Source organism: Microcebus murinus, chromosome 10, assembly GCF_040939455.1.
Source record: "Microcebus murinus isolate Inina chromosome 10, M.murinus_Inina_mat1.0, whole genome shotgun sequence".
Classification (NCBI taxonomy): domain Eukaryota; kingdom Metazoa; phylum Chordata; class Mammalia; order Primates; family Cheirogaleidae; genus Microcebus; species Microcebus murinus.
Genome location: NC_134113.1, coordinates 61,193,402 through 61,219,817, shown reverse-complemented (window position 1 = coordinate 61,219,817; position 26,416 = coordinate 61,193,402). Strand labels below are relative to the sequence as shown.

Sequence of the window (26,416 nt, the reverse complement as noted above, 5' to 3'; positions counted from 1 at the left end):
TGTGGGTTCCCTGCCCCATTCCTTTTCTATTCCCTTTTTTCCACCGAGGTCTGACTGCCCCTTGGACATCTCATACTCCTTCTTCCCAGAGACTATCCTGGCAGTAGGGGACCTCTCTGTTTTGCCTTCTCCTTCCAATCCTAGAGACACTGGCAATGACTTAGTTTCCTGAGTGATTCTGGGTATGACCTGATGTGGAAACCCAGACTCAGAGAAGGATTTCAAACCACTGTGCCTTCAACCCAGGTGTGGCTACACCTGGGTCTTCTCTGTGCAGCCCAGGAGTGGACCCCAGTCTCTCATTTTCTGTTCATTTATGCTGCGACCCTATTGTGTGCAGGGAAAATTACCAGGAATCCCCAGGGCTTCATCAGACTCAGCTCTGAGTCCTCAGTGTTCTGAGGTTCCTGTGAGTTTGGCCTCTACAGAGGAAGGACTTGCAGAAGGGGACACAGATTCCTGGGGGAAGGTCCCTTGTAGCTAGGAGGCACCTCGATAGGCATCTTGGTTTCTTCCCTCAAGTTAATATCTAAGGACAGGGAGCCTGTGGGGACCTTGTGCTGTTGAGCAGATCCGTGTTGGGTGTGAAACAGCAAGTGAGCTCAGATTCTCAAAAAACTTGAAGTGGGCATTGGTGTGGAGCATGTCAGTGCTGACGCCGTGAAGATGGCCAGGGAGGGTCGTCCTGGAGGACCACGTCCCTGAATCTTGTAGTATCAGGCAACTGAGTGCCCTTCCATGGTGTGTCACTCAAATGCCACCCTGCAGTTTCATATGCAATCTAAAGACAGCATACTTTTCTTTTTAATTTGCATAAATCCTACCCTCTAAATACAGACACACACACACATTCACACACTCAGAGACACACAGACCAGGAAAACAAACTGAAATGAAATAAGAGGCTGGATTCACTTGACAGCTCACTGAGTAGCGGTTCAGGAGATTGACTCAGAGGGGTGCTCTCCAGAGACCCAGAGAGCTGTGAGGGTGCAAACCCCTGGTCCTCCGTGCTGGGCTGTACTGTGGGGTGCACCTGCATGAGGCTTGACCCCTGGTCACATCATGGACTATGAGTCAAGGGCGCCGCCTATGCCTTGAAAGAACAATCAGCCCAAAAATAAAGTCTGATGTAAGCAGTCCATGTCACCTCCCTAACCCCAACCCTCAGTAGACCCTCCCGTTATCTTCCCTCCTGACATCTTTCCTCAGCCAGGGAGCCACGTCCATTCCCACGGAGCTGTGCAGGGACAGGGCCCCATCCCACAGAGTCCCCCGTGTCACGGAAGATGCCTTCACTCCTTCCCTTTGCTGCCAGTATCCTCCCAGAGGGGGACGGGGCTATTCAGTTCCCAGCAGAAACTGTCATCTTCTCCAACTACCTGACCTCCAATGCCTGCAGGGCATGTGACCCTTCCTTTCTGTGTCGCCATGCCAGGCTTAGGAGGGGCTGCAGGGTGCAGGGCACGGCACAGGTTGTAGCTTTACCCCTAACTTCCTGCCTTTTCCAGCTTTGGGTTTTCTTTTCTACACCTGCTCCTCTACAGCAGTCTTGTCCTGGGTGGAGATGGGGAATAGGTGTGGTGGCCCTGAGGCGGAAGAGAGGTCCCCAGGAGGCTCACCTGGGCTCTCCAGACGGCCTGATTCCATCTGGTGAGTGGCCGCAGGCTGAGGAATGCCACCAGCTAAAGAGCACAGTAGAAGCAAAGTGGGGGTTAGAGATTGCCTCTGGCTCCCCTACATTGTGCAGGGGTCTCAGTGCAAGGACTGGGCGGGGTTGTGGGGAGGGTGCTGTGGGAAGGCTCAGAAGATTTTACATTCTGCACGAGGGTCCAGTTGAGGCAGTGTCCCTCCCTTCACATCTCCCTAGGGACTTTGTTGGATTGCTGCTGACTCAGGAGTGGACTGGGAAGGTCCTGCCACCCCAGGGAAGGGTCACACTACTGTCAGGATGAGCAGTGCGTGTGACGACTGGGAAATGTGCATATCTGTGCATGCCCACTGAGAATTCATGGTTGAAGGAAATGGAATTCGCTGACAGTATTCGGGATGTGGGACCTGGCAGGGGAGTGCGCAGAGCAGGAGGGCAGCAGGCGGTGTACCCAGTAGCCAGGTCGGGCAAAGGACACCTCCAAGGAGGTGTAAACAACAGGACATTTGCTTTGTGTGAGTCGTTCCTTTCTTCCCTCTCAGCAACTCTGGCTGTTTCTTCTTGTGGGTTCCCAGCCTTCAATTTATTTCTGTCCCCTTCCTTTGCCTCTGATCTGAGTGTCCCTTTGGAATCATGTTCCATTTTTCTGACTCCCCCCAAACTACTCTAGAAGGGAACCTATCCCTGTCCATTCTTTTTGCCTCTCCTTGCACTCCTGGACACTGACACTGACTTAGCTTTCTGAGGGTGATTCTGGGTGCTGAGCCGGATAAGGACACCCAGGCTGCGAGGGCTGAGCAAGCTGCCCAAGGCCACTCAGCCAGCTGGTAGCCGAGCTGGGCTGTGAACCCACTTGTGTCTTGATTCAAACTGCATCTTCTTCACAGGAAGATTCGGCGGCTCAGGACCTGAGCAGGAGAAAGGTGAAAAGGTCTGAATGACAAGACTTAGGGCAGCGGGGGCTCCGCTGTGTGCTGGGGATGAGAGCTGGGTGGAGGGGAGCAGTGAGGAGTGGGAGACCAGGAGAAGGTGGTTCGGAGAAGTGTCCTCAAGTCAAGGCATTTTTTGGAAATCCAATGGCATCTGTTTATAATGACATAAGTAGATCAGCAGGGAGAAACTTGAGGACTCCTTTCCAGAGCGCTGGAAGCTCACCTGCCTACCACAGCCTATGCGTTCTTAAGTTCTCCTGTCTGAACACTGTCCACACTCTCCTTTGACCCCAGCTTGCCTATGTCTGTCCCCCCAAAGCCATGTGGCTGTACCCAGCGGCCCTCCTGGGCCTGGACTACCTTCTGCACTGGCACCAGGAGAGGCAGGTTACAGGCTGTGTGTACGTGTCCATGTCCCACATGGCTCTGCCTGCTTGGCCAGCTTGACATTCAGCACCAGCTCATTCTTACCCATAACTGCAGCCTCGATGACAAATAGGTGGTGCCGGTCTGGGTGATATCCGTAGCAACTCTGGGTCTCTGTCCCATCATCTTGGTGCTCACAAACTCAGGCATCATTTGACTCCCGACCTCCCTTGCCACTGCTCACCCAATTAGCCACAGTGTCAGCTTCGTGGCCCTTTGCCCCCACCCTGGCTCATCTCACCACCTACAGGTGCCTTGTCACGAGGCTTAAGGGAAAATGCCCTTAGGGACTGGGGACCTGGTGTGTCCTCAGTCCTCCACTCCCTCCATTCACCTGGTCACTGGGGAGAAGTGGGGCCTTTCTGGAGTGCAATGGGGACTCCCCTCTGCTACCTTCATATATACATACTTGTCATAGGGCAGAGAATGAATTTACATCCACCAATTCTAACATAAGTGCTCCCAGAAAAAGGCATAAGCAGTCGCTTTCACGTATTGCACCATGGAAAATTAATTTTTTGTTTCTGATATGTATTCCCCCTGGGATTATCTGATGTCCACTCACCATTACAATTCCCTGGCAATCACATCATCTGCCCTGGGCCCTTCGTCTTTCCCCCTCTAGTAGCTGGGCTTCACACCATGGGCCTCCCCTGGCAGGACCCTGCTGCGTTTTCCTTCAGGACAGTGGGGGCACAGCCACCCAGGGGAAAGTCCTTTGGCTCTAATGAGGGAGACCCAACTAGAGGCAGAGAATAGCCAAGGGGGTGACAGGGGGATCCTTTCTTTTAGAGTACAGAACCTAAAGTTTGCCTTTTCTTGCTACCATGAATTTACCTTGGTTTTCATTGCCTTAAAGTATCGGTTAAAAAGTTTATCCACGCCCAGAGAGTTGACCCCTAGTCTGTGGGAGGCAAGGGTGTCCATCTTGGGAAGATGGGGCAGGTGGAAGAAGAGGAAGAAGAGGCAGGTGTGTTCCAAGGTCGGGCTGAGAGGGACGCCCTGAGGAGGGATTTGGAGAGGGCAGGTGGAATATCCCGGGCCCCTCTCAGCCCTCACAGCCACAGAAAGGAGGGGCAATTGTTTCCTTCCCAGGATTTAGCAGGTAGCCTGGAGTAGCAGGAATAGACTCAGAGATTGGCAAAGAAAATGGATCCTGAATGGGTGAGGTCCCTGATCCCACCTGGGTGTCAAGGCTTCCTTCCCCACAAGTACCTCCCCGTGGCCCTCAGCCTCCGTCCCCTCCTTCAGAGCCGCCACACCTCCATCTCTTGCCACTCCAGTCAGGCCCCGACACTCATCTGGCCGCATGGACTGAGGGTGTCTCTGCACCCCAGGCTTTCATTTTCTGCTTTTTCTGACTGATCAACTGCTGTGTGCCAGACACAAATTCCCTGGGTGACCAGAGCTTCCTGAGACCCAAGCTCACTGGGTCTTCACTCTGTTGATGATGTTCTGATGAACATGGATTCATAAAGATGAAATCGATATGAATTTCAGAAATTCATATATATTCCCATTCTCAGTACACATTGGAGAGCAGCGATGCCTCCCAATGGTCTTAGTTCACCTCCTTCAAAAAGACAATGGAGACATCAGGGCATTTTATTCTATTGCAAAATATATAGTAATGTGACCACGTTGGCTTAATCATTTGGAGCGGTGCAGAAGTAAATGTTTCCAGAGTGCGGGACAGACAGAGCAGAGAGGATTTCTGAAGTCTAAGACATGGGTTAGAGGGGAGATCCAGTGTGCATGGGGTGAGGTGAGGGCATGGGAGGGAGGGGTGGGAGGGGTGCTGGAAGAGGTGGGGCTGGGGAAAATCCAACCATGTCTGATTAGCCCTTAACAGTATTGAAATCAAAATTGGAGAATGCCTGTTCGTAGGGAGACCTTTGGAGCAACAAAACAGAGAGTACTGGAACTCTAGAGCAACTGTAGCTGCCAGGCACCATCCTGTGCAAAGACATGTGGCTGTACCTGGCAGCCCTCGTGGGCCTGTACTACCTCGTGCGCTGGCACCGGGAGAGGCAGGTGGTGAGCCACCTCCAAGACAAGTACGTCTTCATCACGGGCTGCGGCTCGGGCTTCGGGAACCTGCTGGCCAGACAGCTGGACATGCGGGGCATGAGGGTGCTGGCTGCGTGTAGGACAGAGAAGGCGGCCATGCAGCTGAAAGCCCAGACGTCAGACAGGCTGGAGACTGTGACTCTGGATGTCACCAAGACAGACAGCATCACTGCAGCCACCCAGTGGGTGAAGGAACGTGTTGGAGACAGAGGTACCCCCAGATTCCTCTTTGTGTCTCCTTCCTCTCTCTCTGGGATGGGGGAGCCTGTTCTCTATTAACTGTGAAGATTCCCAAGGTGTCTGGATTTTCAAGGACTGTGAGCTTGGGTTTTCTGGAGCAGAAGTCCTAGAGTGATTGAGCCTGAGCCACAGGGTCAGAGGAGCACAGCCTGTGTTTAGGGTCGACTCTCTGGAGGCAGGTTGTGCCCTAGAGCCAGACCTTGAGCCTGGCATGGGACAGTGGCGGCCTGGGCCAGGCCGGATCCAGGCTCCTGATCTCAGCATTTCTTACTGGCTCTTTCACACTTATCCCCCCTGAGGGATCTGAGATTATCTGTCCTCACTTGACTCATGAGGGTGGAGGTTTAGAGGCTGAAGGGACTTCTTTCAAATATTTGGTGATAATTCCTGTTCTTCTGCTACATTACCCTACAGGTTCTTTTTGTTAAAAGGGAGATGATGGATTTCTTTGTTCTGATTAGAAATGTAAAACATGTTCATTGAGGAAAACACTGAAGAGGATAAAGGCAAAACAACATTTACCGTTGTTGATTACTCCACAATAATTAGACTACCTCATGTATTGTGTGATCAGCTTTATACCATCCAATCTCTTCTAAAATAGAATATTCAACATCTGCATATCAGAGAGAATATAATTTATTTAAGCAGTCCTATGTTGTTGGACGCTGAACTAGTTTCTCACTTTTCCTGGCATAAACAACAACTCAGCAAGGATTATGTAATAAGTTTTGTTCACATGCTTAGCAATGTTAGTCAAGTAAAGTAAAATAATTGGATCAAAGCATACTCATTTCTTCTTTTTTTTTTTTATCGAGACAGAGTCTCACTGTATTGCCTAGGCTAGAGTGCTGTGGCGTCAGCCTAGCTCACAGCAACCTCAAACTCCTAGGCTCAAGCGATCCTTCTGCCTCAGCTTCCGGATTAGCTGGGACTACAAGCACACACCACCATGCCCAGCTAATTTTTTCTATATTTTGTATTGGCTAATTAATTTCTTTCTATTTTTAGTAGATACAGCGTCTCCCTCTTGCTCAGGCTGGTTTCCAACTCCTGCTCTTCAGCAATCCTCCTGCCTTGCCCTCCAGGAGGTCTAGGATTACAAGAATAAGCCACTGAGCCCTGCCAGGAATACTCATTTCTTGAAGGCCATGAATGGTTTTGTGTGGGGGAAGGACTAATATGCAAGGCCTTTTTATCTTTCCTATATTCCTGCATTCAAACTCTGTCTAACTGCACCCCAACCCTGGCGCAGGAAACACTCTGGCTCTGCTGACCTTGCGTCTGTAGGTGGGGAAGTCAGACTATTTCAAATCCTCCATGTTGTGCTTTTGTCCCTGCATATCAAGCAGATAGTCTCCATGAGGGCCAAGTGTCAGGGGAGCCCTGAGGTGATGTCAAGGGTGGACTTTAGGGAGGGTGGAAGGAAGGTCGACACTGCCTGGGGCCAAGGGTGCCATCCGGACCCTGCTGTGGGCTGAGGCCTCCTCCCCAGTCTGCCCTGTGTGTCCACTCCATGGCAAGCTTTGGAATTCCCAGGTAGAGACGGTCACCTTTGCCTCCTGAGCAAATATTGCCTCAAAATTGGTGCACTTTGCATCACAGCTTGTCCCCTGATGTCCAAAGGTGACCTGTTCTCTACGCTCCCTGATTCTTAGGGTTTTCAGTGTGTCTGTGCCAACCAGGATATAGAAAACAATTATTCATGAGTCTGTTTGTCTTTCCCTTTTATTCTTTCTCTTTTTCCCCTGACTTCCAATTCCTCTTTCACTGTCTCTGTCTCTCTCTTTTCATGAGATGTATGGTAAGCACTCACTCTATTTTCTCAAACTCTATCCATGCACTTAATAAAGTTGGGTTCATTGCATGCCGGTTTTCAGTAACTGCCACCAGAGATGACTAGGACCATCCTAAACTCTAATTGTTTGAAGAATATGCAAACCCTGACAACCTTAAGTCACCTCGTCCTCATTTCCTTCCTATAATCTTTTCCCCATACCAAGTAGCACATTCTTCTTGACTCCATAAATAAACTCAACTGCAATGTGCACTTGAACCCTAGCTCCATCCCCACCACACACACACACAAGTCAGAGTTGTTCTCTCATCTTCCCACTGTCCCCAGGACTCTGGGGCCTGGTGAATAACGCTGGCATCTCCTTGCCCTTCGGCCGCATTGAGTGGCTGACCAAAGAAGACTTCATGACAATACTAGACGTGAATTTGCTGGGGATGATCGAGGTGACTCTGAGCCTGCTGCCCTTAGTGAGGAAGGCGAGGGGCCGTGTGGTCAACGTCTCCAGCATCGCGGGTAGAATGGCTGTTACAGGTGGCGGCTACAGCATCTCCAAGTTCGGTGTAGAGGCCTTCTCGGACTCCCTCAGGTATTGCAGTGGGTAGGGCCCTGCCTGAGTCCTCCTGTTCCTGGTATTCTCTGGGAGCATTTTGCCAGAGTTTGATTTCATCACAGATTTAGAGGCCCTTTTTTGAGTCCCATTTCTAAGGCTTTTGGGCCCTGTCCCCCTCTTGGATTTAGTCAGCCATTCCACGTGACCTCCGGTCCTGTTCCTGTAGAGCAGGGGGCACAAGGACTAAGAAATGTTATAACCTGTCTCTGAGCCTTCTGAGGAGGCCCCCAGACAGGACATGTGTGAAGCAGCTTGGAGGTGGGATACTTTGGCTGCTGGGCCCATGTCCACAGCCACCGAGATGCTCGGGTGCAGGGAGCCCTTGAGGGGCGGGGGCGGCCTCTGACTCAGCACAGCACACAGCAGCGGGCACTAGTGTGAAGCAGCAGCAGCGCATTCTAGGACAGCAAGGGTTGCTCCTTGACCCAGACACTAGGACAGCTGAGAGGGAGAGGGACAGGAGAGAGAAAGCCATTGTTGTCAGCCCTTATTGGTGTTGTGACTAAGGCAGCATTGTGGGAGGGTCCTGGTTGTGAGGTCTGAGCTGAGAACTGAAGATTTGAACCTGGCACCTGCTAATGAGGTGTTGGCAGGGCTCCTGATGACAGGAAAACGTCCGCCCCAGAAAAGTCTGAGCATTACCTGACTCCCTATGTTATCCTGTCCTCTTGGACCAAAGGACAAGGTCAGGAGAGGTGTGGGGGACTGAAGAGGCAGGCAGCAGTGGGGCTTGGAGTCCTGTGGTTTCTAGACACATGCTGTTCTTCATGCTATTGGCAGTGGAATCCATGGCCTGGATGTACTCAGGGCAGGTATTAGGTCTAAGGGGCATCTAGACCCCCGTGGGCTGCAGGGAGCAGATCGGCTGTGTGTGTGGGGAGCCCAGACTGAAGGCAGAGGGATGCTCCCCAGAAGACAGCCGCACCAGCCCCGCTGACAGATGGCCAGGGAGTCACAGGGCAGGAGAGGGAGGAAGGGGACAGGGAAGCACAAAGGGTGACATGTGCCAATCCTTCTGATGTCCTGGATGTGAGGGTCGAGGGGAAGATAGCCCAGCGGTGGTGCCTGGAAGCTGATTCAGGGGATTTGGAGCTAGTGACCTCAGTGTGTGAAGTATGTCATCCCTACAACAGTCAATGCCATCGTCATAATTTCTGTTGGCCTTCTGCTACATGTCCCATATGTCAAGGTTTCTGGCTTTTTCTACCATCACTGTATGTTGAATTTTCATTAATTTTATATGTGTTTTGTGTCTGCTAAAAGACCTCTGAACTCCTTGCGTTCTGCCTGTCTGTCTCCCAGGAGGGAGCTTGCCCCCTTTGGGGTGAAGGTGGCTATAATTGAGCCTGGTGTCTTCAAGACAAACATGACCAATACTGAGAGGATTTTGCTGAATATCCAGGAGGTGTGGAACCGGGCCCGACCTGAGATCAAGGAGACCTATGGCGAGAAATATCTGGCATCCTGTGAGTGCACTGTGGACAGTGAGAGAACGAAACCTTGGACCATGATTAATGTCTCCAACACCATGAGGGTCTGTCCTCCTGTGAGTTGGGGAGAGAGGGAAGTTCAGCCTCATCACAAAGTGGGGATATTCAGCCATGTTCCCCAGCTGCTGTAATTCAACAGGTCACCTAGAGAAGGAAACCAGGCTCACTACAATTGGAAATACTGTCCCATCAGTTTCTGAGGAAGAAACTAAAGACAGAGAGGCAAGATGCCATGCACTCATGGCCAGCTGGCTTTAGAGAGGACTGGTTTTCCTGTGCTTGGATTCTTGTCAGCAGAGACCTTGTGGAGGTCTTGAGGAGTCCAGATATTCCCAGGAAGAGAGGCACGAGGTGGCTTACTGTGGACCAATTTTTCTTGAGATAAGGATGAGCCAAGCCCCTGGGAAACCTGCATTGATTAGATTTGGGGCACATCACTGTGGGTCCCCGGAGTTCTTACAAACTTTCCCACTAGCATAGAGCTGTGAAAGGGAGCAGAGGGTTGTGCCACTCCATTAAGCCTGTTTTCTCATCCTCAACAGACCTGAAACTACTATCCAAATCGCTTAGGAAAGCATGCAAGGAGAATCTGTCAGAGGTGACAGACTGCATGGAGCATGCGCTGACTGCCTGCCACCCTCGCACACGCTACTCAGCTGGCTGGGACGCCAAGCTCTTCTACCTCCCCATGAGCTACATGCCCACCTTCCTAGGGGACGCCATCCTCACCTGGGTAGGCCCGGTGAGCCTACCAAGGCCAGCCAAAGACCTATGAAGTGTGGACTATGGAATTTGTTTGGGTGGGGTTGGATGCTGTGTGAGAGGGGAGGTGAGCTGGAGTGAGAAATAGGGTTGAAGGATGGAGCTGTCATGTCATCAGCTCACCTGTCCTACCTGCATCCTCCCCTCCTGGCCATGGTTGTCCTGGGATTTCATCCAATAACCCAGAAATGTTAGTAGGAAAGTGCCAAGTTATGCAGCTGAGAAACAAGAATCCAATAACACTCCTGGTTGTCTTGTTGCCTTGGGTGGCCACTCAAGGTTCTGATGTTCTTGGGACAATGGTGGGGCACAATTGGGGAGGTTTCAGCTGATGGACGGAGGTTTAGCTCACACCTTCTTGGCCTGCTGCCCAACTCCTCAGGGTGTGCTTCAGTCTGGTCAGTCTACACCCTCCCACAGGGTGGAAATCGCTTGGAGGTGGTTAGGGACCTTTCCTGACTCTGAAGATACCCATGTACATGGGGTGGGGACGGGGAGAAAACCATGAACCTGGCTCATCATCCTCAGGTGTCAACTTACCAAGCATTGGTGGGAAGGTGCTCTTAATAGGGGTCTTTCCAGAAGACACATAATCAGTGTTTCTTGTGACTTGAACCCATGGAGTCCCTTTCATTATGCTGCCCTAGAAACACTAGATAAGTTCAGCCAAGCTCAGGAATTTTATTTAATTTTTTTCTGTTACTACCCAAATTCTTAGTAGTGGGATTTTAATCTCTTTGAAAGCTACCCTTGGATTTTAGACATACTGGATGAAATCCCTGTCTGAGTCTGGGTTTCCTCATCTGCCTCAGCACCCCGAATTCAGTCCTCAGAAATCTCAGTCTCTGACAGTCCCTCACACTCCAGGGATCAGGAAAGGTGGCCAAGATCCCCTCCTGATGCAGTATTTGTCTGCAAAGAAGGAGGACGTGATCACAAAGGGGGAGTCAGAAACAGGGGCCAGGAAAGGAGACAAGACAGAGAGTTATGGCTAGAAAACTGCCAGAAGGAAACTTCCAGGGTTGCTGGGAAGGTGGAATGAAATGAGTACACAAAGCAGATGTAATAGCTCTTACACTTCTATGCCCTGAAGATACTCTTCCCTTAGCTGTGGATGGCATCAGGGAGTGGGATGCAGACCTATGGGAACAAGAAGCTGGTGCCGTCACGGAAGTCAGGGGATGAGAGGGATGACCCGGGGAAGGTTTGAAGAGAACAGATGGATTCTAAGCCCTTCCTGCCATGCAGGACAGTGTTAATGTTTCCCTATGAGACGGTTTCTCTAGTGCTGGAGTCAGGAATAGACAGAAGGATAGGCAAGCCAGAGGATGGCAATAAGGACTGGCAGGCCCAATCTCTTCCCCGGGGCAACTGGGCCACTCCACCTCAGCAGCACCTGCTCTGTGTCCCCCAGGGATCGACCCTCACCTACAGGGACTGCCCTGATCTAATTGCCCACCCTCGGATCCCCAATTCAACATCTCTGACATGGACCTCTACGGTGACATAGAGTGAGTGTCACCTTTGGACCCCTGTCTCTCATTTTCTCCTCATTTATGCTGAGCGCCTCTCATGTCCTGGGCAAATGCCCAGGAATTCCCTGGGCTTCCTCAGATCCAGCTCTGAGTCTTCAGTGTTCTGGGGTTGCTGAGAGTGTGGTCTCAACAGAGAAAGCACTTGCAGAAGGGGACACAGATTCCAGGGAAAAGGTCCTTTTGTAGCTGGGAGGCACCTGCCTAAGTCTTGGTTTTCTTCCCTCAGTGTAATAGCTGAGGACAGGGAGCCTTCAGGGGACCTTGTGCTGTTGAGCAGATCCGTGTTGGGTGTGAAAACAGCAAGTGAGCTCAGATTCACGGAAAACTTGAAGTGGGCATTGGTGTGGAGCACGTTAGTGCTGAAGCCGTGAAGATGGCCAGGGAGGGTCATCCTGGAGGACCAAGGCCCTGAAAGCTGTAGGGTCAGACCACTGAGTGTCCTTCCATGCTGCCCCACTGAAAGCAAGCCAACAGTTTCATATGCAATCTGAAGACACCAGCTTGTTTTTTAATGTTAATAATTCTTTCTGTGGAAATAGACATTGACACACACAACACACACACATACACATACGCACACCAGGAAACCAAACTGAAATGAATTAGGAGGCTGGGATTCACTTGACAGCTCACTGGGGAGTCGTTTAGGAGGCTGGACTCACTCCCAGGAGTGCTCTGCAGAGAGTGGGAGAGCTGTGAGGGTGGACACCCCTGGCCCTGCGAGGCTCCACTGGGAGGTGCAAAGACCCTGAGACTGGAACCCTGGCCTACCTCACGGACTGTTAGCAATGGGGCCACCATTTTCATCAGAGAACAAACATGGCCATTAATAATGTGTAAAGTAAAGCAGTGCACGTCTGCACACCTACTCCAAGCCGTCAGTAGAACCTCCCCTAGTCTTCCACAATGGCATCTTTTCTTAGGGACGAAGCAGGTCACCTGCCTTGGAGCTGTGAGGGACTGGGCCCAATCCCACAGAGTGCCGGGTGCCACAGAAGCTGCCTTCACTGCTTTTTGCTGCCCTGGTCCTCTCTGAGGAGCACCAGGCCATTCAGTCCCCACCAGAATCTGTCATCCCCACCAACCTCCTGATCTCCATTGCCTGCAGGGCATGTGGCCCTTCCTTTCTATGTCCCCACTGGAGCCTTAGACAGGCTGCAGCTGCAGGGCTTGACCCAGGTGGCCATGAGCCTCCACGTCCTGTCTTTCCCAGCGTTGCTTTCTCTTTCCTACAGCTCGTCCTCTTCAGGAGGCCCATCCTAGATGGAGAAGGGGCAGAGGGCAGAGTGCTCCTGAAGCTGGAGACAGTGGTCTCCAGGAGGCTGAGCTGGGCTCCCCTGGGGGACTGATCCCAGCAGGAGTCCACATGCAGAGACTGCAGGGCGCCACCAGGTGGCGCAAGTCCACCAGGGCAGGCGGGAGCCCAGAGGTGTGGCCCCAGAGTGTGTCCAACCTCCTCTCCCAGCAGTGCTGAGGTTGTCATTGTCACGGGGCTTGTGAAGGGGGCTCAGTGATAGGACTCTGGGAGCGTGAGTCTCCACACTATCCGAGGTTCCGAATGATTTCCCCTTCTGCCCATGAGTACAGAGGAAGCATTGTCCCTCCCACTGACTGCCCCCTGGGGACTCCTCGGATTGCTGCTGACTCTGCAGTGGACTGGGAAGCTCCTGCCACCCCAGCAAAGGGTGACACTGCCGTCAGCATGAGCAAGGGTCAGCAGTAGTTGTGAGGACAGGGAAATGTGTTTATCCGCGGCCATTGAGATTTCATGGTTGAAACAGTTCCAAGTCCCAGAGAAGAGCTGTGGAGTGTGATCCCGCAGAGGACAGCCCAGAGCAGGAGGGCAGAGGGCAGTGTACTCACCACCCAGGGCTGGGCAAAGTGCGTCTGCAAGAGGTAAACAGTAAACTGTGACACCTGCATGTTTTCATCATTCCTCTGCCCCTCCCTGTGACTCTGTCACTTTCTTTCTAGTGTGTTCCCAGCCCGGTTCCCTTTCTCTCTCCTTCTTTCCACTGAGGTCTGACTGCCTTTTTGACATCTCATACTCCTGCTTTCCATGGACCTACTGGAGCAGGAGGGGACCTATTGCTTTTTTCTGTTTTTGCCTTCTCCTTCCAATCCTAGAGAGACTGGCAATGAATGACTTAGTTTCCTGAGTGATTCTGGGTCATGACCAGATGTGGAAACCCAGGTTCAAGGGAGGATTTCAAACTACTGTGTCTGAAACCCAGGTGTGGCTCCCCAGTACACCTGGGTCTTCTCTGTCCAGCCCAGGATGTCACTGTACGAGATGTGCAGAGACAGTTCTGACCCTCCAGGTTAGATGGAGTGCTATGTGTGCCATGGTGTGCATGTGTGTGCCCTGGTATGGAGACCTGTGTGGACGCTCATGTGTGGACCTGTGTGGACACCCGTGTGGGCATAGCAGGGTAGAGTGACATCGGAGGACCAGGGAGGCACTGCTGAGCAGTAACATTTTCTCATGTGGCAGGACTGGAGGTCTTTCAAGGGCGTGTATCAGAACTTGCAACAGCAGTGCCAAGAGCAGAGGGTGGGGTGAGGCAAGGGAGGGCTCCAGGCCAGAGTGCCTGGAGGCTTCCCTGACAACTGCCACCCTCTGTGTTCCCCAGTGCTCCTGTCTGAACCCTGGCATAGGCTCCTTATACCCTAGTCTGTGAGTGTCTGCCTCCCCAACAACATGTGGCTGTACCTGGCTGTCCTCGTGGGCCTGTACTACCTCGTGTGCTGGCACCGGGAGAGGCAGGTGGTGAGCCACCTCCGAGACAAGTACGTCTTCATCACGGGCTGTGACTCTGGCTTCGGGAACCTGCTGGCCAGACAGCTGGACATGCGTGGCATGAGGGTGCTGGCTGCATGTCTGACGGAGAAGGGGGCCGAGCAACTGAGAGCCCAGACGTCAGACAGGCTGGAGACGGTGACTCTGGATGTCACCAAGACAGATAGTATCTCTGCAGCTGCCCAGTGGGTGAATGAGCCTGTGGAGGACAGAGGTACTGCCCAGATTCTTCCAGTCTGTTTGTGCTTCCGTCTTTGTTAAAGGGACACCCCTGTCCCGTCCCCGGGGAGATGCACAGAGTGTTCCCAGGTTCAAGTCCTCCTATGGGTGAGACCTTCCTCACCCATCAGGTCTCCCTGGGCTGGAGATGTGCATGGAGGGGGGTGTGCTCCATGCCAAGCCAGGCTCATGTTCCCAGCTCTTCAGCTTGTCCTTACCTGGGCCACCCCCGTCCATGGAGACTTAAGACCAACCCCATGTTCAGAGACAAGAGAGGGGGATTGTGTAAAAAAGTAGATCTTATAAGGGATTATTTTACTTTCCTTCTTCTTTAATACCAATGCCTTGTCTGTCTTGTTATGGGGGATGAAGAGGACATGCATTTCCTTGATATAAGAATAAATGTAGAACATGATCATTGCCCCAATACCTAAAAGTATAATGATAGAAGCAAGGTTCATCCTCAAATCATCATCTACACATAAATATGCTTTATACTTTCCTGTAATTGGGGTTACATTTTGATCAAGGTTTGTATCACATTGTATTCTCTCAAAAATGAACATCTTCTCAACATAGTGAACAAGTTTATAAGACATAGTGTTTAATGATTTAGAATATTCTTTCCTTGATGTAGCCTTACTTATGTAAATCAGAGCCAGGGTCCCGATATTGGAATTTTTTTCTACTTTTTATTCTCATTGTTGTCATTCTGGAAAACTTGGATTTACCTGCATCTCTGTAATTATGTGTACTGACTATATTCTTCGAAAGAAATAGAAATTCTTAGAATTCTTAGAAAGAAATGCTGTCTCCTCTTCTCACTGTCCCCAGGACTCTGGGGCCTGGTTAATAACGCTGGCACCTCGGTGCCCTCAACCCCAATGAGTGGCTGACCAAACAAGACTTTGTGACCATACTGGACTTCAACCTGCTGGGGGTGATCGAGGTGACTCTGGGCCTGGTGTCCTTAGTGAGGAAGGCAAGGGGCCACATGGTCAACGTCTCCAGCATTGGGGGTAGAGTGTCTATTACAAGTGGCGGCTACAGCATCTCCAAATTCGACATAGAGGCCTTCTCAGACTCCCTCAGGTATTGCCCTGAGATAGGGCCCTGCCTGAGTCCTCCTGTTCCTGGTCCTCTGTGGGAGTACTTTGCCAGAGTTTGATGTCCTCAGGGCTTTAGAGGCTCCTTGTTCCAGATCTCTCCCTCAGGTTTTTTGGCCTTCCCCCTTTATGGATTTCTCCGCCATTCCGTGGGATTTCCTCTCTATGCTGTGGTAGAGGGGGGACCTCAGGGCTAGGAATATGTCACATCCTCTGACCCTTCTGAGGAGGCCCCCAGACAGGACATGTGTGAAGCAGATCGGAAGTGGGATAATTGGCTGCTGGGCCCATGTCCGCAGCCACCGAGATGGTCGGGTGCAGGGAGCCCTTGAGGGGCGGGGGCGGCCTCTGACTCAGCACAGCACACAGCAGCGGGCACTAGTGTGAGAGCAGCAGCAGCGCAGCCTAGGACAGCAGGGAAGGAGAGGGACAGGAGAGAGAAAGCCATTGTTGCCAACCCTGATAGGGGTTGTTAAGAAGTCAGCCAAGGTGGCCAAGGCAGCCCCCAGATATGGGGTGGGTCCTGGATATGATGTTTGAGCTGAGACCTGAAGACCTGGCACCTGTTAAGGAGGGGTGGACAGGGCTCCTGATTACAGGACGGCGTCAGCCCCACGAAAGGGTAAGCGTCACTGGACTGCCTGTGCTGCTGTGTCTTCCTGGGCGAAAGAACAAGACCAGAACAGGTGTGGGGGGCTGGAGAGGTGGGAAGCAGTGGGCCTTGGAGTCCTGTGAGTTCAGGACACGTGCTGCTCTTCATGCTGTTGGCCGGGGAACCCACAGCGGTGATATACTGTGGGCAGCCATTTGTTAAAATGGCCATCTAGACACTCGCGGACTGCAGGGAGCAGAACGGCTGTGCGTGTGGGGAGCCCAGACTGAAGGCAGAGGGATGCTCCCCAGAAGACAGCCGCAGCAGCCCCGCTGACAGATGGCCAGGGAGTCATCAGGGCAGAAGAGGGAGGAAGGGGACCGAGAAGCACAGAGGGTGAGATGGGCGAATCCTGGTGATGCCCTGGATGTGAGGGGCGGCGGGGAGGTAGCCCAGCAGTGGTACCTGGCAGCTGGTTCCAGGGGTTTGGAGCTAGTGAGCTCAGTGTGTAAAGTATGTCAGCCCTACACAAGGGCAATGCCATCGTCACGATTTATATTGGCCTTCTGCTACACTTCCCAACATGTTATGCTTTTCTGGCTTATTCTACCACCACCCTGTGTTTGATTTTCATTAGGTTTATATGTGTTTTGTGTTTGCTGCAAGACCTCTGAACTCCATGCCTTCTGCCTGTCTCTCTCCCAGGAGGGAGCTCGGCCCCTTTGGGGTGAAGGTGACAATAATTGAGCCTGGTGCCTTCAAGACAAACATGAGCAACACTGAGAGGATATTGCTGAATATCCAGGAGGTGTGGAACCAGGCCCAACCTAAGATCAAGGAGACCTATGGCAGACTGGTTTTCAAGTGATTCGACTCTGATAGCAGAGACTTATACAGTCCAGATATTCCCAGGAAGAGAGGCAAAAGGTGGCTTAGTTGGACCAAATTTCCTGAAGTAAGGATGAGCCATGCCCCCAGGTACTTGCATCAGTTAGATTTGGGGCATAATCATTGTGGGGTCTAGGAATTCTTAGGAACTTTCCTCCTAGCATAGAGCTGTAAAAGGGAGGACAGGGATGTGCCACTCGATTAAGAATGTTTTCTCATCCGCAACAAACATAAAATTATTATCTGGACACATTTTGCCAAAATGCAACAAGAATCTGTCAGAGGTGACGGACTGCATGTAGCATGTGCTGACTGCTTGCCACCCCCGCATCTACTACTCAGCTGGCTGGAAGGCAAAGCTGCTCTACCTACCCCTGAGCTACATGCCCACCTTCCTGGTGGACGCCACCGTCACCTGAGCCCTCCAAAGGCCAGCCAAAGCCCTGTGAAGCCAAGACTGTGGCACTTGTTTGGGTGGGGTTAAATGCTGAGTGAGAGGTAATGTGTGCTGGGGAGAGAAATACTGTGGAGGGAAGAAGCTGTCATATCATCAAGTCACCTGTCCTACCTCCATCCTCCTCTCCTGGCCATAGTTCTCCTGAGATTTCTACCAGGGCCCCAGAGATGTTAGTAGGAAAGTGCCAACTTATGCAGCTGAGAAACAAGAATCCAATAGCGCTCCTGGTTGTCTTGCTGCATGTGTGGCCACTCTAGGCTCTGAGGTTCTTGGGACAATGGTGGGACAGAACAGGGGAGGATGTGAGCTGGCAGACGGAGGTTCAGGCCACACCGTCTCTGACTGCTGCCCAACTACTCAGGGTGTGCTTTAGCCTGGTCAGTCTACACCCTGCCATAGGGTGGAAATGGCTTGAAGGAGGTCAGGGAGCTCTCCTACCTCTGAAGATACCCGTGTACATGGGGTGGGGATGGGCAGAAAGACCATTAACCTGGCTCGTTGTCCTTATGTGTCAACTTAGCAGGCATTGGCAGGAAGGTGTCTCAATAGGGGTCTTTCCAGAGGACACATAACACTGTTTCTTGTGACTTCAACACATGGAGTCCCTTTGATTATGTTGCCCTAGAAACACTTGATAAGTTCAGCCATGCTCAGAGATTTGATTTTATTTTTTTCTGTTACTACCCAAATTCTTAGTAGTGGGATTTTTATCTCTTTGAAAACTACCCTTGGATTTCAGACATACTAGATGAAATCCCTGTCTGAGTCTGAGTTTCCTCATCTGGCTCAGCACCCCGAATTCAGTCCTCAGAAATCTCAGTCTCTGACGGTCTCTAGGACTCCAGGGAAAAGGCAAACAAAGTTGACATGGTCCCCTGTGATGCAGTAATTATCTGCAAACAAAGAGGATGAGATCCCAAAGGGGGAATTGACACAGAGTCCAGGAAAGGAGACAAAGAAGAGAGGGGTGGCTGGAAAACTGCCAGAAGGAAACGTCCAGGGTTTGTGGGAGGGAGGAATGAAATGAGTTACACCAAGCGGGTGTGATAGCTTTTACACTTCTATGCCCTGAAGATACTCTTCCCTTAGCTGTGGATGGCATCGGGGAGTTGGGGTGCAGACCTATGGGATCAAGAGGCCAGTGCTATCTTGGAAGTCAGGGGGTGAGAGGGATGACCCGAGGAGGGGTTTTTGGAGGACAGGTGGATTCTAAGACCTTTCTGCCATGCAGGCCAGTGGCCATGTTTCCTTATGAAGGGGTGTCTCAAGTGCTGGTGTCACAGGAATAGAGAAGGGCAGGCAAGCAATACGATGGCAAGAGGGACTGGCAGGCCCAGATCCCTTCCCTGGGGCAGCTGAGCTGCTAGCCCTCACTGAGCACCTGCTGTGTGCCAGACACAAATTCCCTGGGTGACCAGTGCTTCCTGAGACCCAAGCTCACTGTGTCTTCACTCTGTTGATGATGTTCTGAGAATGCACTCAACAAACATTTTCAGAAAGTCATATCGATTACTGAGCTCAGTGCACATTGGAGTGCAGTGATGCCTCCCAGTCGTCTTAGTTCACCTCCCTCACAAAGACAACGGAGACTTCAGGGCATTTTATACTATTGAAAAATATATAGTCATATGACCACATTGTCTTAATCATTTAAAACGTTGCAGAAATAAACGTTTCCTAAGTGGGGGACAGACAGAGCACAAACGACTTCTAAAGTCTAAGACCTGGGTTAGAGGGGAGATCCAGTGTGCATGGGGTGAGGTGAGGGCATGGGAGGGAGTGGTGGGAGGTGTGCTGGAAGAGGTGGGGCTGGGGAAAATCCACAGCATGTCTGATCAGCCCTTGACAGCATTGAAATCACAGTTGGAGAATGCCTGTTCGTAGGGAGACCTGTAGAGCAACAAAACAGAGAGTGCTAGAACTCTACACAATTGTAGGTGCCAGGCACCATCCTGTGCAAAGACATGTGGCTGTACCTGGCGGCCCTCGTGGCCCTGTACTACCTCATGCGCTGATACCGAGAGAGGCAGGTGGTGAGCCACCTCCGAGACAAGTACGTCTTCATCACGGGCTGCGGCTCTGGCTTCGGGAACCTGCTGGCCAGACAGCTGGACATGCGCGGCATGAGGGTGCTGGCTGCGTGTAGGACAGAGAAGGCAGCCGAGCAGCTGAGAGCCCAGGCGTCAGACAGGCTGGAGACTGTGACTCTGGATGTCACCAAGACAGACAGCATCACTGCAGCTGCCCAGTGGGTGAAGGAATGCGTTGGAGACAGAGGTACCCCCAAGATTCCTCTTTACGTCTCTTTTCTCTCTCTCTGGGAAGTGGGAACCTGTTCTCTGTTAACTGTGAAGACTCCCAAGGTGTCTGGATTTTCAAGGACTGTGAGCTTGGGTTTTCAGGAGCAAAAGTCCTAGAGTGATTGAGCCTGAGCCACAGGGTCAGAGGAGCACAGCCTGTGTTTAGGGTCGACTCTCTGGAGGAAGGTTGTGCCCTAGAGCCAGACCTTGAGCCTGGCATGGGACAGTGAGGGCCTGGGCCAGGCTGGATCCAGGCTCATGATCTCAGCATTTCTTACTGGTTCTTTCACACTTGTCCCCCCTGAGGGCTCTGGGATTATCTGTCCTCACTTGATTCATGAGGATGGAGGCTTACAGAGCTGAAGGGACTTCGTTTCAAATATTCTGTGATAATTCCTGTTCTTCTGCTACATTACCCTACAGGTTCTTTTTATATAAAGGGAGATGATGGATTTCATTGTTCTGAGTAGAAATGTAAAACATGTTCATTGAGGAAAACATTGAAGAGGATAAAGGTAAAACAACATTCACTATTTTTGATGACTCCACAGTAATTAGGCTACCTCATGTATTGTCTGATCAGCTTTATACCATCCAATCTCTTCCAAAATATAATATTTAAGGTCTACATATCATGCTGAGAGAATATAATTTATTTAAGTAGTCCCATGTCGTTGTATGCTGAACTTAGTTTCTCACTTTTCCTGGCATAAATAATATCTCAGCAAAGATTCTGTAATAAGGTTTGTTCACATGCTTAGTAATGTTAGTCAAGTAAAGTAAAATAAATTGATCAAAGCATACTCATTTCTTCTTCTTCTTCTTCTTTTTTTTTTTTTGAGACAGAGTCTTAGTCTGTTGCCCTAGCTAAAGTGCTGTGGTGTCAGCCTAGCTCACAGCAGCCTCAAACTCCTAGGCTCATGCAATCCTTCTGCCTCAGCCTCCTGAGTAGCTGGGACTACAGGCACACACCACAATGCCCCACTAACTTTTTCCATTTATTTTTCATTAGCCAATTACTTTCTTTCTATTTGTAGTAGAGACGGTGTCTCCCTCTTGCTCAGGCTGGTTTTGAACTCCTGAACTTGAGCTATCCTCCTGCTTTGCCCTCCTAGAGTGCTAGAATTACAGGCGTGAGCCACTAAGCCCTGCCAAGTCTACTCATTTCTTGAAGGCTATGAACGGTTTTGTGGGAGGGAAGGACCAATATTGCAAGGCCTTATTCTCTTTCCAATTTTCCTGCATTCAAACTCTGTCTAACTGCACCCCCGGCTTTGGCCCACTGAAAATCCTGGCCCTGCTGACCGTGGGTCTGTAGGTGGGGAAGTCAGACTATTTCAAATCCTCCATGTTGTGTTTTTGTTCCTGAATATCAAGCAGATAATCTTCATGAGGGCCAAGTGAGCTTGGGAGTCCTGAGGTGATGTCAATGTGGACTTCCGGGAGAGTGAAAGGAAGGTCGACACAGCCTGGGGCCAAAGGTGCCAACTGGACACTGCTGTGGGCTGAGGCCTCGTCTTCTGTCTTCCCTGTGTGTCCACTCTATGGCAAGCTTTGGAATTCCAGGTTGAGACAGTCGACTTTGCTTCCTGAGCAAATATTGGCTCAAAATTGGTACATATTGAATCACAGCTTGTCCCCTGATGTCCAAAGGTGGCCTGTTCTCTACGTTAACTAAGTCTTAAGGTTTTCAGTGTGTCTATCCCAACCAGGATATAGAAAACAATTATTCATGGGTCTTTCTGTCTTTCTCTTTTATTCTTTCTCTTTACTGGTTTCCCTTGACTTACCATTCCTATTTTACTGTCTCTGTCTCTCTCCTCTCATGAGATATGTGATGAGCACTCACTCCATTTTCTCAAACTCTGTCCATACACTTAACAAAGTTGGCTTTATTGCATGCTGGTTTCTAAGTACTGGGAGCAGAGATGACAAGGAACATCCTAACCTCTAATAGCTTGAAGAATATGCAAACCCTGACACCCTTAAGTCACCACATCCTCATTTCCTCCCTCCAGTCTTTTCCCCATACCAAGTAGCACATTCTTCTTGCCTCCATAAATAAACTCAACTTCGATATGAACTTGAACCCTAGCTCCATCCCCCCCCACACACACACAGAACTCACTGTTGCTCTCTCAATTTCCCCCTGTCCCTGTCCCGGCCCGCGGGACCTTCTGTTACTCGTGGGGGCGAGGGGGACCGTGCCTGAAAGAGATGGGCAAGAGAAAGAAACGAGACCAAGCAAATGGTTGTCAAGGTCTACTTTACTTGGATTTTCAGTAGGTTTTATATACAGAAAACAAGGAAGTAGAAACAGAAAAATAGAGTGGGGGGATGAGGCTTGGGTGTGGGCTAATCAGCCCCAATCAGCATCTCAATGGCACCGAAAGCTGTTTGTGATGGATCGCTCAACCCCAACCTGGCAGGGGTTGGGAACAATTGCAGGTAGCATGCCCTGGAGCAAGCATGTCATGGAATGCATTCTTCTCGGAACTATAGCTGGAGGGCTGGGTGCTATTTTCATCTTAGGCTATTTTCCGTGGGTAGGACAAGTCAGGACAAGTCAGGACAAGTCGTTGGAATGTGGAGGGTCTTAGTCTCCAACATGTCCCCAGGACTCTGGGGCCTAGTGAATAACACTGGCATCGCCATACCCCTCGGCCCCATTGAGTGGCTGACCAAAGAAGACTTTGTGACCATACTGGACGTGAACCTCTTGGGGATAATCGAGGTGACTCTGAGCCTGCTGCCCTTAGTGAGGAAGGCGAGGGGCCGCGTGGTCAACGTCTCCAGCATCGCGGGTAGAATGGCTATTACAGGTGGCGGCTACTGCATCTCCAAGTTCGGTGTAGAGGCCTTCTCGGACTCCCTCAGGTGTTGCCCTGGGATAGGGCCCTGCCTGAGTCCTCCTGTTCCTGGTCCTCTGTGGGAGCATTTTGCCAGAGTCTGATTTCATCACAGATTTAGAGACCCTCTATTCGAACCTATATCTAATGCTTTTGCGGTCTTCCACCTATCTGGATTTAGCCAGCCATTCCTCGTGACCTCCTGCCCATGTTTCTGTAGAGTAGGAGCGTAAGGCCTAAGAAATGGTATAATCTGTCTGAGCCTTCTGAGGAGGCCCCCAGACAGGACATGTGTGAAGCAGATCGGAAGTGGGATAATTGGCTGCTGGGCCCATGTCCGCAGCCACCGAGATGGTCGGGTGCAGGGAGCCCTTGAGGGGCGGGGGCGGCCTCTGACTCAGCACAGCACACAGCAGCGGGCACTAGTGTGAGAGCAGCAGCAGCGCAGCCTAGGACAGCAGGGGTTGCTCCCTGACCCAGACACTAGGACAGCTGAGAGGGAGAGGGACAGGAGAGAGAAAACCATTGTTCCCAGCCCTTGTAGGTGTTGTGACCAAGGCAGCCCCCAGATTTGGGAAGGGTCCTGGCTGTGAGGTCTGAGCTGAGAACTGAAGACCTGAACCTGGCACCTGCTACGGAGCGGTGGGCAGGGCTCCTGATGACAGGACGACGTCAGCCCTGGCAAGGCTGAGCCTCACTCCACCACCTATGCCGGGGGCTCCTCTTGGGCCAAAGCACTAGGCCAGGAGAGGTGTAGGGAACTACAGAGGTGGGCAGCAGTGGGCAGTGGAGTCCTGTGAGTTGTGGACACGTGCTGTTCTTCATGATGTTGGCAGTGGAATTCACAGCTTGGATGTGCTCAGCACAGGTATTAGGTCTAAGGGGCATCTAGACACCAGCGGGCTGTAGGAAGCAGGACAGCTGTGTGTGGGGAGAGCCCAGACTGAAGGCAGAGGGATGTTCCCCAGAAGACAGCCACAGCAGTCCCGCTGACGGATGGCCAGGGAGTCACAGGGCAGGAGAGGGAGGAAGGGGACCCAGGAACATAGAAGGTGAGATGGGCAAATCCTGGTGATGCCCTGGATGTGAGGGGCGAGGGGGAGATAGCCCAGCGGTGCTGCCTGGCAGCTGGTTCCAGGGGTTTGGAGCTAGTGAGCTTGGTGAGTAAATTATGTCAACCCCACACACAGACAATGCCATGGTCACAATTTCTGTAGGCTTTCTGCTACACCTCCCAACATGCCATGCTTTCTGGCTTATTCTAACCCTGTGTTGGATTTTCATTAGCTTTATATGTGTTTTGTGTTTGCTACAAGATCTCTGGACTCCTTCCTTTCTGCCTGTCTGTCTGCCAGGAGGGAGCTTGCCCCCTTTGGGGTGAAGGTGACCATAATTGAGCCTGGTGCCTTCAAGACGAACATGAGCAACACTGAGAGGATATTGCTGAATGTCCAGGAGGTGTGGGACCGGGCCCGACCTGAGATCAAGGAGATCTATGGTGAAAAAGGTCTGGCATCCTGTGAGTGCACTATAGACAGTGAGCGAACTAAACCTTGGACCATGATTAATGTCTCCAACACCATGAGGGTCTCTCCTCCTGCCCAGTAGAGGGTAGAGGGAAGTTAGCCTGTTCACAAAGTGGGGACCGTCAGCCTCATTCCAAAGGTGTTATGTGGTCAACATGTCACCTAGAGAAGGAAACCAAGTTGACTACGATTGGAACTACTATCCCAGCATTCCTTTCAAGAAGAAACTAAAGACAGAGAGGGAAGATGCCATGCACTCATGGCCAAGTGGCTTTAGAGAGGACTGGTTTTCCTGTGCTTCGACTCTGTCAGCAGAGACCTTGTGGAGGTCTTGAGGAGTCCAGCTATTCCCAAGAAGAGAGGCACGAGGTGGCTTACTGTGGGCCAATTTTTCTTGAGATAAGGATGAGCCAAGCCCCTGGGGAACCTGCATCGATTTGATGTGGGACTTAACCACTGTGGGGCCCAAGAATTCTTAGGAATTTTCCTCCTAGCATAGAGCTGTGAAAGGGAGCAGAGGGATGTGCCACTCCATTAAGGTAGTTTTCTCATCCTCAACAGACCTGAAACTACTATCTCCACCCCTTTTGCCAGCATTCAAGGAGAATCTGTCAGAGGTGACAGACTGCATGGAGCATGCACTGACCGCCTGCCACCCCCGCACCCGCTACTCAGCTGGCTGGGACGCCAAACTCTTCTACCTCCCCATGAGCTACATGCCCACCTTCCTGGGGGACGCCATCCTCACCTGGGCCTTCCCAAGGCTGGCCAAAGCCCTGTGAAGCCAGGACTGTGGCGCTTGTTTTGGTGGGATTGGATGCTGTGTGAGAGGGGATGTGTCCTGGGGAGAGAAATAGGGTGGAGGGAGGGAGCTGTCATGTCATCAAGTCACCTGTCCCACCTCCATCCTCCCCTCCTGGCCATGGTTCTCCTGGGATTTCATCCAAGACCCCAGAGATGTTAGTAGGAAAGTGCCAACTTATGCAGCTGAGAAACAAGAATCCAATAACACTCCTGGTTGTCTTGTTGCCTTGGGTGGCCACTCAAGCCTCTGTGGTTCTTGGGATAATGGTGGGGGGATGACTGGGGATGGTGTGAGCTGGTGGACAGAAGTTTAGCCCACACCTTCTCTACCTGCTGCTGCCCAACATCTAAGTGTATGCTGTAGCCTGGGCAGTCTACACCCTCCCCCAAGGTGGAAATCTCTTGGATGTGGTCAGGGACCTCTCCAGCCTCTGAAGATACTCATGTACATGGGGGTGGGGACGGGGAGAAAACCATCAACCTGGTTCGTTGTCCTCAGGTGTCAATGTAGAAGGCATTGACGGGAAGGTGCTCTCAACAGGGATCTTTCCAAAGGACACATAACCAGTGTTTCATGTGACTTAAACCCATGAAGTCCCTTTCATTATGTTTCCCTACAAACACTTGATAAGTTCAGCCATGTTCAGGGATTTTATTTGATATTTTTCTGTTACTACCCAAATTCTTAGTAGTGGGATTTTAATCTCTTAGGAAAGCTACTCTTGAATTTCGAACATACTAGATGAAATCCCTGTCTGAGTCTGGGTTTCCTCATCTGCCTCAGCACTCAAATTCAGTCCTCAGAAATCTCAGTCTCTGACAGTCTCTAGGACTCCAGGGAAAAGGCAAAGAGAGTGGCCAAGGTCCCTCCTGATGCAGTAATTGACTGCAAACAGGAGGACTTCATCTCAAAGAATGAGTCTGATCTCAGAGGCCAGGAAAGGAGACAAGGAAGAGAGTTATGGCTGGAAAACTGTCAGAAGGAAATTTCCAGGGTTTGTGGGAGGAAGGAATCAAATGAGTTACACAAAGCAGGTTTGATAGCTTTTACACTTCTGTGTCCTGAAGATACTCTTTTCTTAGCTTTGGATGGCATTGGGGAGTTGGGGTTAAGACCTATGGGATCAAGAGGCTGGTGCCATCTCAGAAGTCAGGGAGTGAGAGTGATGACCCGATGAGGGGCTTGAAGAGGACAGGTGGATTTTAAGCCCCTCCTGCCATGCAGGCCAGTGGCAATGTTTCCCTATGAAGGGGTTACAAGTGCTGGAGTCACAGGAATAGACAGAAGCACAGACAAGCAAGAGAATGGCAGTAAGGACTGGCAGGCCCAGATCCCTTCTCTGGGGCAGCTGGGCCTTCCC

The 26,416-nt window shown here is 51.3% G+C and overlaps 2 protein-coding genes and 1 pseudogene across 5 annotated transcripts in view; all 3 read left to right on the top strand.

The window, feature by feature from the left end:
- The first annotated feature begins 985 nt into the window (after window positions 1–985).
- Window positions 986–13,436, top strand: LOC105865610 (retinol dehydrogenase 16-like). Of its 4 annotated transcripts, none has more exons than XM_076007376.1 (6): window positions 986–2,164; window positions 2,539–2,574; window positions 4,897–5,290; window positions 7,445–7,703; window positions 9,030–9,193; window positions 9,760–13,436. In XM_076007376.1, the coding sequence occupies exons 3-6, from the start codon at window positions 4,978–4,980 to the stop codon at window positions 9,990–9,992; spliced, it is 969 nt and encodes a 322-aa protein (XP_075863491.1). In that variant the 5' UTR covers window positions 986–2,164; window positions 2,539–2,574; window positions 4,897–4,977; the 3' UTR covers window positions 9,993–13,436. The 4 variants fall into 4 exon arrangements, with proteins under 4 accessions (XP_075863491.1, XP_075863492.1, XP_075863488.1 ...); XM_076007377.1 differs by having other exon boundaries at window positions 986–2,166; window positions 2,539–2,582; XM_076007373.1 differs by lacking the exon at window positions 986–2,164 and having other exon boundaries at window positions 2,173–2,574.
- A 107-nt stretch (window positions 13,437–13,543) lies between these two features.
- Window positions 13,544–18,039, top strand: LOC142861023 (retinol dehydrogenase 16-like; annotated as a pseudogene).
- A 7,467-nt stretch (window positions 18,040–25,506) lies between these two features.
- ATP5F1B (ATP synthase F1 subunit beta) overlaps window positions 25,507–26,416 on the top strand; it is a 247,805-nt gene continuing 246,895 nt past the window's right edge. Inside the window, exon 1 of the mRNA XM_076007372.1 lies at window positions 25,507–25,510. The gene's annotated coding sequence lies outside the window, so the exon portion shown is untranslated. The remainder of the gene's footprint in view (window positions 25,511–26,416) is intronic.

Coding starts and splice junctions, on each gene's coding strand:
- LOC105865610 (XM_076007376.1), top strand. CDS start 4,978: ATGTGGCTGTACCTGGCAGCCCTCGTGGGCCTGTACTACCTCGTGCGC. Junction 5,291..7,444: donor GGAACGTGTTGGAGACAGAG/GTACCCCCAGAT, acceptor CACTGTCCCCAG/GACTCTGGGGCCTGGTGAAT. Junction 7,704..9,029: donor GCCTTCTCGGACTCCCTCAG/GTATTGCAGTGG, acceptor TCTGTCTCCCAG/GAGGGAGCTTGCCCCCTTTG.